Source organism: Leuciscus leuciscus (genome assembly GCF_965113295.1).
Source record: "Leuciscus leuciscus genome assembly, chromosome: 19".
NCBI lineage: Eukaryota > Metazoa > Chordata > Actinopteri > Cypriniformes > Leuciscidae > Leuciscus > Leuciscus leuciscus.
The window spans coordinates 11,724,331-11,740,114 of NC_138743.1; the positions used below are offsets into that span (position 1 = coordinate 11,724,331).

The 15,784-nt window shown below is 36.4% G+C and overlaps 1 protein-coding gene across 1 annotated transcript; it reads left to right on the plus strand.

Annotated features, from left to right (window-relative positions):
• Nucleotides 1–163: 163 nt before the first annotated feature.
• On the plus strand, nucleotides 164–15,609 carry slc5a6a (solute carrier family 5 member 6a). Its single transcript, XM_082148235.1, has 16 exons — nucleotides 164–288; nucleotides 5,263–5,701; nucleotides 6,557–6,622; nucleotides 6,951–7,002; nucleotides 7,120–7,187; nucleotides 7,456–7,610; nucleotides 7,821–7,961; nucleotides 8,187–8,316; nucleotides 8,985–9,073; nucleotides 9,177–9,289; nucleotides 9,429–9,496; nucleotides 9,644–9,730; nucleotides 10,166–10,329; nucleotides 10,858–10,961; nucleotides 11,659–11,780; nucleotides 11,875–15,609. The coding sequence occupies exons 2-16, from the start codon at nucleotides 5,354–5,356 to the stop codon at nucleotides 12,034–12,036; spliced, it is 1,869 nt and encodes a 622-aa protein (XP_082004361.1). The 5' UTR covers nucleotides 164–288; nucleotides 5,263–5,353; the 3' UTR covers nucleotides 12,037–15,609.
• The last annotated feature ends 175 nt before the right edge of the window (nucleotides 15,610–15,784 follow it).

The window sequence follows — 15,784 nt, forward strand, 5'->3', positions numbered from 1 at the left end:
TAATTATTAATAATATTGCAATAGAAATTACAATATGAAAACAGTACCTTTTAGAGGATTTTGAACACATTCAAGCATATACACATTCAAACATATTGCTCAATGTAACACACTGGTCTTGAGTGAGGTGGTGACATGACGTTGCAGCGTGACGTCAGAAGCACATGTGCATCAATGGAGCAGCAACCTTTGCGTGATGTCAAGGAGAGTAGGGGTGGTCTGAACCGAGACTGTTTTAAACCTTTCTCCCTTCATCACTCATTATTCATCGCATGAACTCTGACCAAGGTAAGATAATACACGATAGCTGAGCAGAATGAATAACAAGACCGCTAAAAAACACTCTAAAAACTGCAAGCGTACATTGCGCGCTGCAGCGTAGGCAGCTTCGTTTATTATAATTGGGGATTTCTATTTATATACGTTGCAGTGTACACTTAGTATCACTGTATATGTTTTACTTGGCTGCGCACATTGCGTTTTTTCGTGACGAAATGGTGTCACCCTTTTACATCAGCATGTCATTTCCTTTAGACAGAGTGGTATTTTCCGATTGCATGTAAAGGACAGTCATTCACAGCACGTTGTGGCAACCAGAAACACAGCTTTTCGTAGCTTTACGCAACATCGGGTTAAACCTATAACTTATCTAACTATGAAATCAAATATCCCTAGCCGTTCTTTCTTAACAGTAGCCTGCACGCGCGCAATCTATTCCTTCTCGAGCTCGTGGCTCTGTTGCTCGCGTGAGTTGAGACCATGGTTGAGACATTGACCGCCCGGGAACTGTAAACGATTTTCATTTTAAACGCCATTTTCTTTTATGATACGTACATCAAATGTCGTTTTTGATTACATTATAATTTGAAGAAAGTGTCGTATGCCGCCATTTAAACGCATATGGAAAATGTCATGGTGTCACTGATAACACGCGCGACATGTCAGTGTTTGCAGAACTGTATTCATGAAATATTTATAATGGGCTACTTTATCTGTAAGATGATTCATTTAAAATAACTTATCAAGAATCCAGGTTGTATTTTATTTTTAATAAAATGAGAAAACAATGATATACCTTTTAATACAATTTGAAAAAGTGTCCAGGACATTATTTGTCATTATGGCGAAGTGCTTGGCTTTATCAGATGTCATTTGGACTTATCTTGCTATTTAAACAGATAACGTTTGCAATAGCATTGCAATCAAATCAGCCACACTGCTTTGGAACGTCGGGTAGCTGTTGTAAAAAGATGTACAGCCCCAATAAATATTTTGTTGGCTGGAGAAGTTTAAAGGTATAGGCTATAGTTCACCCAAAAATGAAAATCCAGTCATTAGAGTGTCAGAGTAGCTATATTGGGATTTCAGCTCATACAGCCTGTTCACAGCGAAACATAACAGTGTTTCTCCACTACCATGGTGCTACACGAGACAAACACAGAAATGCAGGACTACAAAAACTGAACTGTACAATGTTAAATTATATTAAATGGGCTAAACATAGCAGTTAAATAAGAACTAAAAAGAGCTAAAATAAGAGTTGAACATTATACGCAGACTACGCATGACTATAAAGTGCACATGTTCATACCTGAGCAAACTGCAATATTTACTCACCCTGGTGTTGTTCTAATGCCACACAACCTTGTTTCTTTTTCAGACCTTATAATGAGAAACTTATTTTAACTGTGTTTTTTACATTCTCTTCACTCATTATTTGTCTTTTCCTTGGTTTAGAAGTGGTAGAACATGGATTGTAATTATTTGTTACAATAGCGAAGGGGGGGGCCTGGAAATTTTTTTTGCAATTTCTTTTAACCAGCTGGCCATTTTAGTGGAGTAGCCAGTTCCCCTCAAGTTCACACAGCTGTCCAGAAAGTGTAGATCCCAGAAAATGTAGTTTATTAAAATACACACACTAATGCTTGGCGATCAGAAACCGATACTTTTTGTCTGAACACTATGTCAAGACTTCAAAGATTTTTTGTTCTATCAAAAAAAAAAAAGAAAAAAAAAGCTTACAGTTAATATAGGCACAGCATTAGGTTTCAGGGTTAAAGTCTTATGTGTTTTGATCAACTTAAGGATAAGTAAATGATGACAGAACTTTCCCTTTCATTGCTTTGGCAGTTTACATGCAGCCCATTTCTCTCAAGTTGCTTATCCTGATGGTGGCGAAACAATGACTTTTCAGGCATTGTTAATCATGTTGGTTGGACCTCTAGCATGCTGTGAGCTTGGTATTTTAAGTAGCGTGACAGCTTTTCACTTACTTCTTTTCACCAGTGCTATAATTCATGACAGAACTTGTTCTATTAAAATCACTGTCCCGTTTTATTTCCTGTTTTCTGATTTGCTGATGAGTCTAACAGTGTCTTGAGTTAGATTGTAAAGCATTGTCTATCAGTGATACATCTGATTAGCTGATTATTATTAGTTGACCTTATTATTAGTTTTTCAATTTTAATTGGTTTAATTAGGTCCTTATAGATTTCATTTTATACTTGAATGACACGTACCTTCAGGTGGCAGTTTGAGAATTCATTTCTGAGATATGTAATACTAGAACATTAGAAATTAGAACCTGTTATGAAAATCAAAATAAATATTAATACAATTATATAAAATATTTAAATATTTAAACAAATTATTTTGCTATTATAATAATAAAGGTTCCTGAATGACAGCCTCGCCACGTAAATAGAACTACAAATTGAAAGTTGTACTTCAAGCTAGATTTACTCTTTTGGTACTAGAAAGTGTTTTATTTTTAGAGTTAATCCCATTCAATAAAACTGATTTTTTAAAAGTTAAGCCTAAATTTTACAGGAACCCATGCTGAACTAGCACAAATAATGGGACAGTTGGATTGTTAGTTGATTGGATGGTTAGAACAGCTGATGTTTACTATCTGATCATCTTAATCAGGACATGCTGTGTTGTACAGTGAGTTCTGATGCTGTTCATGAGTCATAAACTGTGTTTAATAAGCAGGAGCAGAGCTTGATCATAGAGGCTAAAGAAAATCAGACAGACACTTTGCTGCGCATTTATCCCACTGTTTGATCATGAAAAGCCTTGTGACCATAGAAAGGATTCAGGCTTGTCTCTTTTTTTGCCCTGCATACATATCCATAATAGATTTAGTTTTTTTTTTTAGTTTTTTTTTACTAAAAAAACAATGGTTTTCCACCATGACAAGAAAGAAGGGTCGACAAATCTTGGCCTGTGTGTCCTTGCATTTTCTTCACTGTTCTGCAGATAAGAACAGGTTTGTCCTTTCTTTTCTTTAAAATAAGAATTTAGAATGATTAAATTGGTGTGCAACCCTCCATCCCAGCCCAAACATCTCCTGTGTGGTGTTGTTATCGGAGTTGCCACAGAGTCTTATCTTGCCGTATGTGAGACTTATCTTTTAGCAAACTAGCCAACGCAACAGCTTTGATCACACAAAATAAATCTTGAATTGAGCTTTTGCTTGAGTTTTATGCTTGATATACTGTAAATGACTGACAATCAAATCCAATAAAATGATAAAATAATGCTGTAAAAATATTTTTTTATTATTATTATTTGCTCAGATTCCAGAGAACTGGTTGTACAATGTACTCACTGGCTGCTGTCAGAGTACCAATTCATTTACTTTGTGTGTGTGTGAGATTCATTCAAAAAGGCAGTATTCATCCAGTAATGAAACAAGTTAAGTATTAATGAGTGAGTTTTTTTGTATTCAAACCTAAATAAATTAAACATTTTTAAATAGACTGCAGCAATTAATATTTTATCAGAACCTCTAGAAAATTACATGTTATTTTGTTTAGTTTGTCTGTTCAGAATCATGATCTCTATCTGAAACAAGAAATCTTGATTCTCAATTTATCCAGAACCGTGCAGCTCTACCTAAAAATGAAAAATGCCATATTTGCTGTGGTCCCCTGCCTGCAGCTTAAAATCACATGGTTTCTCATTGTAGGACGTATTGTTCCACTGGACATGACAGGATTGTGGCTCTATTGTATGCAACTAATTTACAGATTTTTGCACTTGTAATCAGTAAGTGAGTTAGCAAACTTACACAGTTGCAAGAAAGTTTAGTATCATGTTTGACCTTTAACCATTTTACGGGATCTTATGCAACTTGCCTGCTACTAAATGTGTGGAGATGAATTTAAACAGTGGAAACGTTCAATAAAATGAAATAGTTCTCCCTTCTGGTCAGTTTACTCTACTGTTCAGGAAATGTGGGTTGATAAGATTGTTTTATGTTTTTGAAAGAAGTCTCATGTCATCCGCATCATCCTCTCAGCATCACCTATTAATTTTTTTTTTTTCATTCCTCATGGATCATGATTCATGTCTGACTTCTCTGGACTGAATACACTAAACCACAGTGCTTTTTGCATTCAGCACAAGTTTGTGTGAATGAGCTTGAACCTTACAGAATGTCAGAATTTGTCAGACTAGTTGTTGTAAGCTGGTTTGAATAGACAAGAAGCCCTAGAGGCACGAGAGCCTATTCAATTAAAAAGAAAAATCTCTAAGTCACATGATGACCTATAATGTGCCTCACAAGACCAGTAGGTTGTGTGATTGATAAACTTGTGTTTTTTTGGTGTTCTTTTTTCATTTTATTTAAAAAATAAATAAATCATTCTTTATACTTTTCCTAATTTTCAACTTCATAGAATAGTGAAAATGAGATTGCATAGCTTTTAAATGATTTTATGCACTTGCATAAGTTTTGAGTGGATCAGATTCAATCAGAATCAGATTAATCTTTAGCATAGATGAGGTGTCTTCTGTTTTTTTATTTTATTATTAAACCTTTGATGTCAAATACTAAAGGACTGCTAAAATCATGCTGTGTCCTAAGGTCACCTACCAGCAGCTCAGAAAACATAATGTAGAGCTTTTATCAAATGGAGGCAAGCCAACGGTGCTTCAGCTTTAACTCTAGTGATATTTCTGTCTTTGCAGCAGCAGTTCTATTAATTCTACTGATACTATAAAATAAATTGGTAGCTGTAGCAACAGTGTATTTCACATACTTCTCGCTTAAATCTCACCCATCCACAAACGACTGCAAGCTTGCATTGATTTTTGAGAGCAACAAAATAGTGATTTAAAATATATTGTGTGTGTTTTGAGCCATTTTGCGCTTGTTCTGTAATGCATTAGTGTAAATGTTTCTTTTTGCCTGCAAAGTATAACTTGGATATTCTGTTTGTATTTTGGCCTAAACAGTCTTTTAATTTTTTACAGCACGTCACCTGCAATCCTTCACGATGGCCCAATGTCTAACTATCCACTGACCCTTCACTGATTATCCAGGGGCCACATCGCTCACGGCATCATGGGGGACGTAGTTCAAATGCACTTCAGCACGGTGGATTACGTGATTTTCGTCTTGCTGCTAGTGGCCTCCACTGGAATCGGCCTTTACTACGCCTTCTCAGGGGGTCGCCAGAGGACCACGCAGGAGTTCCTGCTGGCCGACCGCAGCATGCGCTGCCTTCCGGTGTCTCTTTCGCTGCTGGCCACTTTTCAATCAGCGGTGGCCATCCTGGGCGCCCCATCGGAGATTTACACACATGGCACGCAGTACTGGTTCCTGGGCTGCTCCTACTTCCTGGGCCTGCTCATCCCTGCACACATTTTCATTCCGGTTTTCTATCGGCTCCGCCTCAGCAGCGCCTATGAGGTAGCACTATAGAAATTCACTTTATTAAGTTTGTTTGAGAGATTGGAGTCAGTAACAATTTGGGAATCGAAGTTGGTTCTTCTTTTAATGAATCAATCAAACCGGTTCAGAAATCAGTCAGTGAATGATTCATTAGTGATGTAGTCTTTTTAAAAATCATCATGCAGTAATCATCAAACAACTGGAAAGTTCATGGAAAAGCTATTGATATTTATTAAAAAGGGTGAAATCCCTATAAACTGTCTTGCAGCGTTTCGTGAAAGAGTGCAAAATTAAAGCATTATCTCACTAGTGGTCTCAGACTGTTTTAAAACAAATAATTACCATCAGTCATCATAGCAAAATAAACCCCAACATTATAAAAAATATATCTGACAGCATGATTCTGACCAATCAAAATCAAGCATTCCAGAGATCAAATATACTGTTTTATGACAGTAAATAAGGTGTTTACTATCTTTCCAAAGTTTGGGGTGGGCAAGATTTTTTAATGTTTCTAAAAGAAGTCTCTCACCAAGGATGCATTTATTTGATCGAAAATACAGTAAAAACAGCAATATTGTGAAATATAATTGCAATAATATTTTCTATTTTATTATATTGTAAAATGTAATTTATTCCTGTGATGACAAAGCTGAATTTCCAGCAGACATTAATCCAGTCTTCAGTGTCACATGATCCTTCAGAAATCATTCTAATATGCTGATTTAGTGCTAAAGAAAAATGTCTTATTATTATCATTGTTGATTGAACATTATTTTGTCATTTTTGTAAATTGCAGTAATCAAACTGAACATAGAACTGCTCTATGGTGTTTCTATTTGTATTAAATTGCATTCTTTCTCCTCTTCATAGTATCTGGAGCTTCGTTTTTGTAAAAGTGTTCGGATATGTGGCACTGTGACCTTCATCTTTCAGATGGTGAGTTATGAGTAGAACCTGGGTGTTTGCAACAAGTTATTAAAACCTGAAGTAGTAATAATCTAATCATCTAAAGTAATATTGTCTTTTAGTCCAGTTTCGCTAGACACAAAGACGCCCTGTTGTCAATATAAAAACTTGAACTTACACCTACAACAATATTCTGACACCCCCCATTGATATGGACAATATTTTACTCAGCGTTATGAATCTAAAGTGTAATGATTCTCAAAACTATCAGTTACTAGATGGGGAAATTCAGAGAAAAAAGTTATGTGCCTGCAGAAAAGCATCCGTTACATCTGTCTATTTATGTCTTTTTCCGCAGGTTATCTATATGGGAGTCGTTCTGTATGCTCCCGCACTTGCACTAAATGCAGGTAAATGAGACTATTTATGCATTACAAGAAATGCATGTTGCTGTATATCAGATCTGTAGTTTATTTTATGTTTTGTTTCTCTGGTAAATGTTTCTTTGAATTTGTTTGTAATCGCAGTAACAGGTTTTGACCTTTGGGGGGCAGTGCTAGCCATGGGATTGGTGAGCACGCTTTATACAGCATTGGTAAGTTGGAGAGGCAATTAATCAGAAGTGACATTTTATAATGTTGAAAACCTACTATTCTAAAGCTACCTATCACAAAAAAAATTCTGCATTTTTACATAAAAAATAAATAAATCGCGTAGTATGATTTATAAGATATTTGTCTCTGGACTGGAGTAATGATGCTGAAAATTCAGCTTTGCCATCACAGGAATAATTTTTACATTTGAAAAACCTTTGAATAGTAGTCTACATTCTAACTCACCTGTTCCTCTCTTCTCTGTGCCAGGGGGGTCTGAAAGCAGTGATCTGGACAGACGTGTTCCAGACAATCGTGATGTTTGCGGGGCAGCTGGCAGTGATCGTGGTGGGTACCCACCAGGCAGGTGGCATCGCCGAAGTATGGAGGAAAGCACAAAACGGCAGCCGGATCTCAGGCCTTGAGTGAGTGTTGCAATTTTATATCATTTTGTTTCAGATATGAGTTGACTTGAAGGAAGGGTTAACCCAAAAACTAGTTTTGTCATTATTAACAGCCTCATGTCATTCATTTTTGGGTGAACTGTTCCTTTAAGATTATCTAACAAACACTGATCCACATACCAGAATTGCAATTGAAGCCTACATTCATTGTTTTGTGGTCCCCTGTGGCAGCCTGAACCCTGACCCGTTAGAGAGGCACACGTTTTGGACTCTAGGAGTGGGGGGCGTTTTCCTCATGCTGGCCCTGTATGGAGTGAATCAGGCTCAGGTCCAGAGATACCTCAGCTCCCGCACAGAGAAAGAGGCCATCATGTAAGAAAACACCTCGCTCTGGTTTAGTCAACAGAACTTGAAACTGTAAACTTGTTTAATGTACCATTTGCACATGTGTTATATTAAATTTCTGCAACAAAACTCTATGATTTCAGAGCACCACAGTGACATGCTTTATTATTACGTGCATTTTGGTGGTTAATATTTGTTTTCATAAAGTGGCCAGTACATTCTGAAAAGTTTTTGGGGTGTCTTGTTCTCCAGGTCCTGCTATGCAGTGTTTCCATGCCAACAGGTCGTGCTCACGTTGGGCTGTTTAATGGGTCTTGTTATGTACGCTCGATATGGGGAGGAGAGCCCCCTGGATAAGGGCTACGTCAAAACAAATGACCAGGTCTGAAAAAAGAGAGAAAAATATTCATTTTGTTAGTTTAATTCTTATACAACTATTGTTTTGGGGTTTTTTTCTTAAGTGTTATAGCGTTTATCATTCTCTTGTGTCTGTGAGTTTATAATTTTCCTGTTATTCAGCACACCATTTTTGAATTTGCACTACCGTACAAAAGTTTGGAGTCAGATTTTACTTTTTTTTTTTAAAGAAGTCTGTTATGTTCACTAAGGCTGCATTCATTTGATAAAATTTTTATTTATTTATTTATTTATTATTACAATGATTGTTTTCTATGTTTAATATATTTTAAAACGCAATTTATTCTTGTCATGGCAAAGCTGAATTTTCGGCATCATTACTCCAGTCTTCAGTGTCATATGATCCTTCAGAAATCATTCTAATATGCTGATTTGGTGCATTAAAAATACATTTTTATACATATTTTTTCAGGATTCTGAGTACAGAATTTAGTTGAAACTGATATTTTTTTTGTAACATTATAAATGTCTTTACTGTCACTTTTAATCAATTTAATGCATCCTTGCTGAATAAAAGTATTAACTTCTTTAAAAAAAAAAAATCTACTGAGCTCAAACGTTTGAGTAGTAATGTATGTTAATTTGATCAATGGGATCATGAGAAAGTCACTCTCCACCTCTCTCTCTCTATAGATGGTACTGTACTTCGTAATGGATGTGTTGAGAGATCTTCCTGGTTTACCAGGACTGTTTGTTGCCTGCCTGTTTAGTGGAGCTCTCAGGTATCAACCAGAGTTTGTGATAACAAATCTTCTTACATAATCTTATTGTAATTTTCACATTTTTGTAATTTTCTTCTTTAAATGTGTTTGCTTTATCTTATAGCACAATCTCATCTGCCTTCAACTCTCTGGCAACAGTTACCATGGAGGACTTGATCAAACCACATGTCCCAGCCATGACGGAGGCTCGTGCCACCCTGTTATCGAAAATGTTGGGTAAGTGAATTCTTTTCTATGAGTGGTCCATCTCCTACCCTTATGTTCCTGGTTATAGTACAGTGATATTAAACAAGATATTGTCCATACTAAATTGAAAGGCCATCCTTTTTTTATTTTTTATTATATTCCCCCACAGCGATTGGCTATGGGCTTGTGTGTCTAGCTATGGCGTACCTCGCATCCTTAATGGGCTCTGTGCTGCAGGTGAGGTCCATGATTATCAGAACATGGATATAATAAGACAAATACAAATACATTTGAGGTGTAATTTAATTAAATGTAATTATACAGTTAACAATCTTTCTGTATATCTCTGTGTTTTTTCCCTTCTTTCCCTTCTAAATCCTTAAGGCGGCACTCAGTATATTTGGGATGGTGGGAGGACCTCTTCTTGGCCTTTTCTGTCTTGGGATGTTTTTTCCTTGGGCCAATTCCACTGTAAGTCAAAAAGCAAAGTATTCAAACAAAACACAAAGCTGTTCAAAAGTTTGGGGCTGATGAGATTTTTAAAATGTTTTTGAAAGAAGTTTCTTATACTCATCACGGCTGCATTTAGAATACAGCAAAACAGTAATATTGTGAAATAGAATAGTAAACAATTTAAAATAACTTTTTACTATAGTAATATATTTTAAAATAATTAATTCATGTGATGGCAATGCTGATGGCATTACTCCAGTCTTCAGTGTCACATGATCTATCAGATATCATTTTACATGATGATTTGGTGTTCAAGAATCAAGAAACGCGTTTATTGACTCAAAACAGTTTTGTAAATATCTTTGTTTAATAAGTAACTTGTCACTAATGCAGTGAACTTTATTAGATGATTTGATGGTATGATTTCATTTCATGGACTGAGTGTGTTTTCAGGGTGCTCTGGTTGGACTGGCATCAGGGCTGGTCATGGCTTTCTGGATCGGTATCGGCAGTTTTGTTTCACGTATGTCTCCACCTGGGATAAATGCCACCATCATGCCTGATGTAGGAAACATGACAACAGCTGTCATGACGACGCTCATCACAACTAAACCCAGGTTTGTATTTATAAGAAATGAATAGTGCTCAAGAATCCATTTTCTGCTCTGAAACACTTGACTACTTTAGACCAATCAGAAACTGATTATTTTAGCTTTTGTGGCCAGTTGGATAAACTGGTCATACAGGTTATACATTTTGTTTCTGTAAGACTGGTCAAAACTTTTTTTTGAAGTCTGTTGTTGCATTAAAACATAGACTGGTCTATTTTGAGACTGAAAACTGGTGCGAGTGCGAGATAACCTGTCACTCACATGAGATCACAGCAGTAGCAAACCACAATGATCCAACCATCCAGTCAATTCTTGATGGACAAAATCAAGTCCCTACATTTTCTTTCTTTTTTGAGAAGCCGTTTATACTTGTACGTCACAATAGGGAAGAAAAGAACTTCCGTTTCATGCTGACTTATTCATAATGGGATAGTGCAGCTGGCCCCTGATTAAAATTCATAAAACCTTTTCAAAAATGATAGCTATATTACAGACTAAACCGGCCCATTTATTATGTATTTTTTGTCTTTTCAGGCCCTCTGGAGTTCAAGCTCTGTACTCTTTATCATACATGTGGTACAGTGCTCATAATTCTACCACGGTTGTGGTGGTGGGACTACTGGTCAGCTTTCTCACAGGTAAAGTTTGTTTCTAAACACTTCAACTTAAAATTGTTACTCTTATATTATATAAATATTGGGTGGATACACTGGTAATTTGCTTTAGTGTAGTGACGTATTAAAGCTAATAATTTATTTTTGGAAACATGTTGTTTTAATAATATTTTAGTGTACTGGTTTTGCACATATAAATGACCACATACAAATATATAGATGCCTTTATATTTTAGCAAAGGGGTCCATCACAACAGTATCATCATATAAGAGGGTCCTTAGTGCTAAAAAGTCTGAAAACCCCTGGTCTACAATGACATTATTAGCAGTTGTACTTTGGTATTATTTATATAATATTTTAGTATTTATATTCTTTATATCTTTATTTTATTTTAAGTTTGAATAATTTTATGTGCTTTTGTCATTTTTATTAGTTTTTATATATTATATATATCTTTAATTTATTTTTGTTTCAGTTTTAGTTTAAGTAATTTTAGAATTATAACTTTTTTTCCCAGTTCATTAGCAAGGCAACATTTCTAAGGTTTTTTGTTGTTGTTGAGTTTTTCATCTAATATTTATATTTTATTTTATTTCAGCTTTATTTCAGTTACTGAACACAATCTTTAATAGTTTAGTTTTAGTTAACAATAACAACACTGTGTATTATGCTGCAAAAAAAAAAAAAAAAAAAAACATATTGTGGTGTGTGTCCACTCAGGGCCATGGAAGGAGAAGGACTTAAACCCAGGTACTATTTACCCTGTGCTTGGCACTTTGCTGTTCTTTCTGCCCCAACGGTACAAGGAGAAACTCTGCTGTGTAACCCCACTGGAAGACAAGGTAACTCAATAGCCCCGCTAAAGGTAACTTGGTTGACATCACTTACAAAATCCAGTTTCATTTACAACATTCCTACTTTCATTATGGGCTACAGCCCAAAGGTCTGGACCACGAGCCTTACCTGATGGCCCAGAAAAATGGCAACGGTGTTGCCTGCACTAATGAGGAAGACAAGATCAGGGAAGAGGAGGGAGAACAGATAACCGCCCAGCCAACTTGTAACCTGGCCCATACGGTGCAGGAAACAGCCTTGTGAAATCTCCTACACTATGACAGACCTAAAGGACACTTAGTTTCCCACAGGCTCAAGGAGAAAAACATCTGTTAGAATGTCAACAGATGCCAGCGATGGAGGTGAGGGGTTGTCTTGTTTATATGTGATACTTTATGATGTCAGTGGTCTGTCATAAAAATCGTACTGTGTTTGAGATCCTGTTGAACAAATTGAGATGTGTTGAGCTGATGTGATCACTTAAATCTTTTAGTTTACATGTCCTAAATTTAATCTTAAGATTACTTGCTTGAATAATGCTGGGTCGTGATATACGCGTCACACACGCACAAATCAAAGAAACCATGCTGAACGGCGGGTTTAAGATGGACGGATTACAAGAAAGACCACAGTTTGCACAAATCTTTAGTCGTTTAATGTCACTGCCATTCAAGTTTCGGGGTTTCTCTCTCCCAAAGATTTTGTTTCGTCCAAAGTTCACTACCATTAGCCTTTCCATTCTGTTTGCCTTTGAAAGCACTACAGATGAGTTCACTAAACCGAGTTAAGTTTACAGCAAATGAAGAATGGCTAGTATTGAAAAATGTAAATGTAGTGAACTTTCAGCGTGTCATCTGCAGTGAAGAAGTGCCATATTGTGATCGATCCAATGAATCTAATGCATGTTTAATCTGTAGTTACCTCATTGAAGCCCATTGTTTGTGACAAGTGCCTCCTCATATGAATGTATGATGTAGTTTTGTGACTGGATTGTTTCTTTAGTTTGTCGTTTCATAGTCTAACCCAAATGGAGCATGGCCCTGACCATGATAAGATGGTTTTTAAGCATCTGGATGCTCCTCTATTGAATTCCCATGATGCTTTGCATTGTGAGAGCTTGGCTATCTATACTTTAACATCTCAAAAAATATATATTTATGTTTGCCTAGATTGCATATTTTGGTATACATCAAACCATCTTGAATATGACCCTGATAAGATGGTTTTTAAAGGGGTCATATAAAACCATTTTTGTACAAGCTAATATGATTCTTCAGGGTCTAAATGAAAAGTTTGTAATATACTTTAATTAAAAATTCTCATTAGTATTGTAAGAAAACACTCATTTTACCTGGTCAAAAACAACTCTGTTTTCAGCACGCCGTTTAAGTGCATGTGTCTTTAAATGATAATGAGCTTTGCTCACCCCGCCCCTCTGTTCTGTGCGTACACCGTTTGTAACACAATAACCATAATGCGTTGTTCATTATAAACGTGGGATTATGAATTATATTGAGAACATCGTACATAGAAAACATGCCGTAATGTACCCTGAGTGTAAACAGCCGCATTCATCGTGAAGCGTGCAGCAAGCGATTTGCAAAGATTAATATAAATATTAATATAAAGGTTAATAAAACGTTACACTCACTTCTTCTCCTGGAGGTGCAGCAGGAACACGAATAGTTGGTACCGATCCTTTTTTCAGGAGCAGCTTCTTAGCAAAACCAGCTTTATACTGACCTCGTTGGTAAAGCAGTCTGGTGTGTGAAATGATTCGCACAAACATGAAAGCATTGACGTTGATCGTGGGGAATTTTCCCTTCGAAAACAAAACTCAGCCACTGCGTCTTCAGCGGTTCGGATTTTGGGAACATCAAAATGACTGCTGTGTTCCTTATTGCACCCAAGAACAGAACACCACAATCGCTTAGACGCCATTCTGCTCATAGACAGTGCTCCAGCGTATCAACAATGACCGCGCCGGTCCGCGCGGACTATGATTCCCTTCGAAAACAAGCCGCGTTTCCATTACCCTTCAAATTGCGCCAATTGAAATTTGCTAATTGAAAATACGCCCAATGGAAACACGTCAATATCGCAAAAACTCCCATTTATCGCAAACATTTTTTTACACTCGCATGAGGTGGTTTTTCAGGCAATTCGAAAAAGGAATATTTCGCAAAACTGCAATGGAAACAGTTTTTGCGCATTTACTGTCACCTGACTTAGAAGGCGCGGTGTGTTTGGACAGAATACGAGACAGAGTTCTTTATTAAATTCATAAAAGACAAAAGAATGGCAGAAATACTGGATTCTAAACCTCAAAGAAATGCCACAATCAAGACCTCGGAGCAGATATGAGGGAGAAAAACCCAGAAACGCCTCATATGTGCCGCTCACAGACACAGTATAAGGGTATTTCCTTGCCATTAATGCTTGGATAACGCACCTACATTTCCTTCCATTAATAATAATAATGTCTAGTGCGGTATGTGGCTGTGATATATATATATATATATATATATATATAAACTTACCAACGTCCGTTGCCATGATTTTTGTAATGACTTATCGCGAGAGGAAAAAATGACTTTTTAGACGCATAACATCGGTTAATGGAAACGCCGTAATTTCACAATAGTTTTTTGTCGATATTTTGAAAAAATCGCAAAAAGTTTTGCGCAAATCTTTAATGGAAACACGCCTATTGACAGCTCGCTCTCGAGCGAGGGCGGGTCTGTGTTGGAACGCTGCTGTCAATCAACAATCGTGGGAGGGGCGTCGATTTTGTGACGTCATAAAATCGAACGGCTTGATTTGAGATGGGGGAAAACATATAAGAAGATAAAAAAAGTGCATGTACCATTTTATGACCACTTTAAGCAACTGGATGCCCCTCTATTGATTTCCCATGATGCTTTGCATTGTGAGAGCCTGGCTAACTATACTTTAACATCTCAAAACAATTGTTATGTTTGCCTAGATTGCATATTATTTTGGTATAGATGATTATTTAGGAAACGGTCATGTTTAGAAATGTTCTTTAAAAGTTACAATAGCCTATTATTCACATATTTGATCTTAGATTTAGTAGTAAAGATGCTTGTTATAGTATCTATGAGTACTATGAAGACTAACTGCATAGAATTGAAACCTCAGTGCTGGTTACTGACCATAATTATCAGTATTAGCATATTAATTTATATGGTTGCACTTGGGTTCTTGTAATTTGATTCGTTTTTGATGTTATAGTGGCATTTTCTGTGCTTTGCTGTCTAATCCAAATTCAAACCTCAGTCTAAGCCATACCATTTGTAGTTGCTATAGGATTCCTAGGTCCTTGTATTGTGCCTATGACTGGAACGAGAACTTTCTCTGAACCTGTCACAATCTCACAAACACAGATATTCTATTATAGTGTATTATATTTTCAGGTAATGTGCGCTCTGGGTCAACAGTTTGTGGAAGTCTTGCAGTTTTTGTGTTCGTTTGTTTATTGTGGGTGTCTCATCTTGGTCTGGTGACAGTTTTACATTTGTCTTTAAAGAATCATCCTATGTGGAATCATGATAGTTTCATGGTGACTTTAAAATTAATTTCTTAAGCAAACATGCTTTTTCAGCATCCTGCTTATGAGCGCTGCATTTTTTTTTTATTTTTTTTTTAAGGGTCTCGAGACCAGTGTTGAGGACACTCCCTAAAAAGTAACTAATTGTGTTTTCGCTAATTTCGCGTTGCTTTCTGTTACTTTTTCTTACCTAGGCTGGGCTTGCTAGTTTGTTTTTAATAACAAAAAAGTTATATTTTTGGCACATGTAAAGGCTCTATTTAGACCTTTTTTTTTTTTTTATAAATAAGACTCAGGTTGAGGAGAATGTAAATTCACACCTGTACAGTAGAGGGCGCAGCACAAACAAACATTTCAGCTGTGCTGCCATTCTGGAATGCAGAAGAATAGGATGCAGGAGAAGAAAGTTCGACACTCTTACTTAAACAATAAAAACTAAAA

Bases quoted from the DNA above. Each gene is read 5' to 3' on its own strand.
- slc5a6a (XM_082148235.1), top strand. From the start codon at position 5,354: ATGGGGGACGTAGTTCAAATGCACTTCAGCACGGTGGATTACGTGATT. The intron at 6,623-6,950 runs GTGAGTTATGAG...CTTTTTCCGCAG, and splicing joins TGACCTTCATCTTTCAGATG to GTTATCTATATGGGAGTCGT. The intron at 7,003-7,119 runs GTAAATGAGACT...TTGTAATCGCAG, and splicing joins CGCACTTGCACTAAATGCAG to TAACAGGTTTTGACCTTTGG.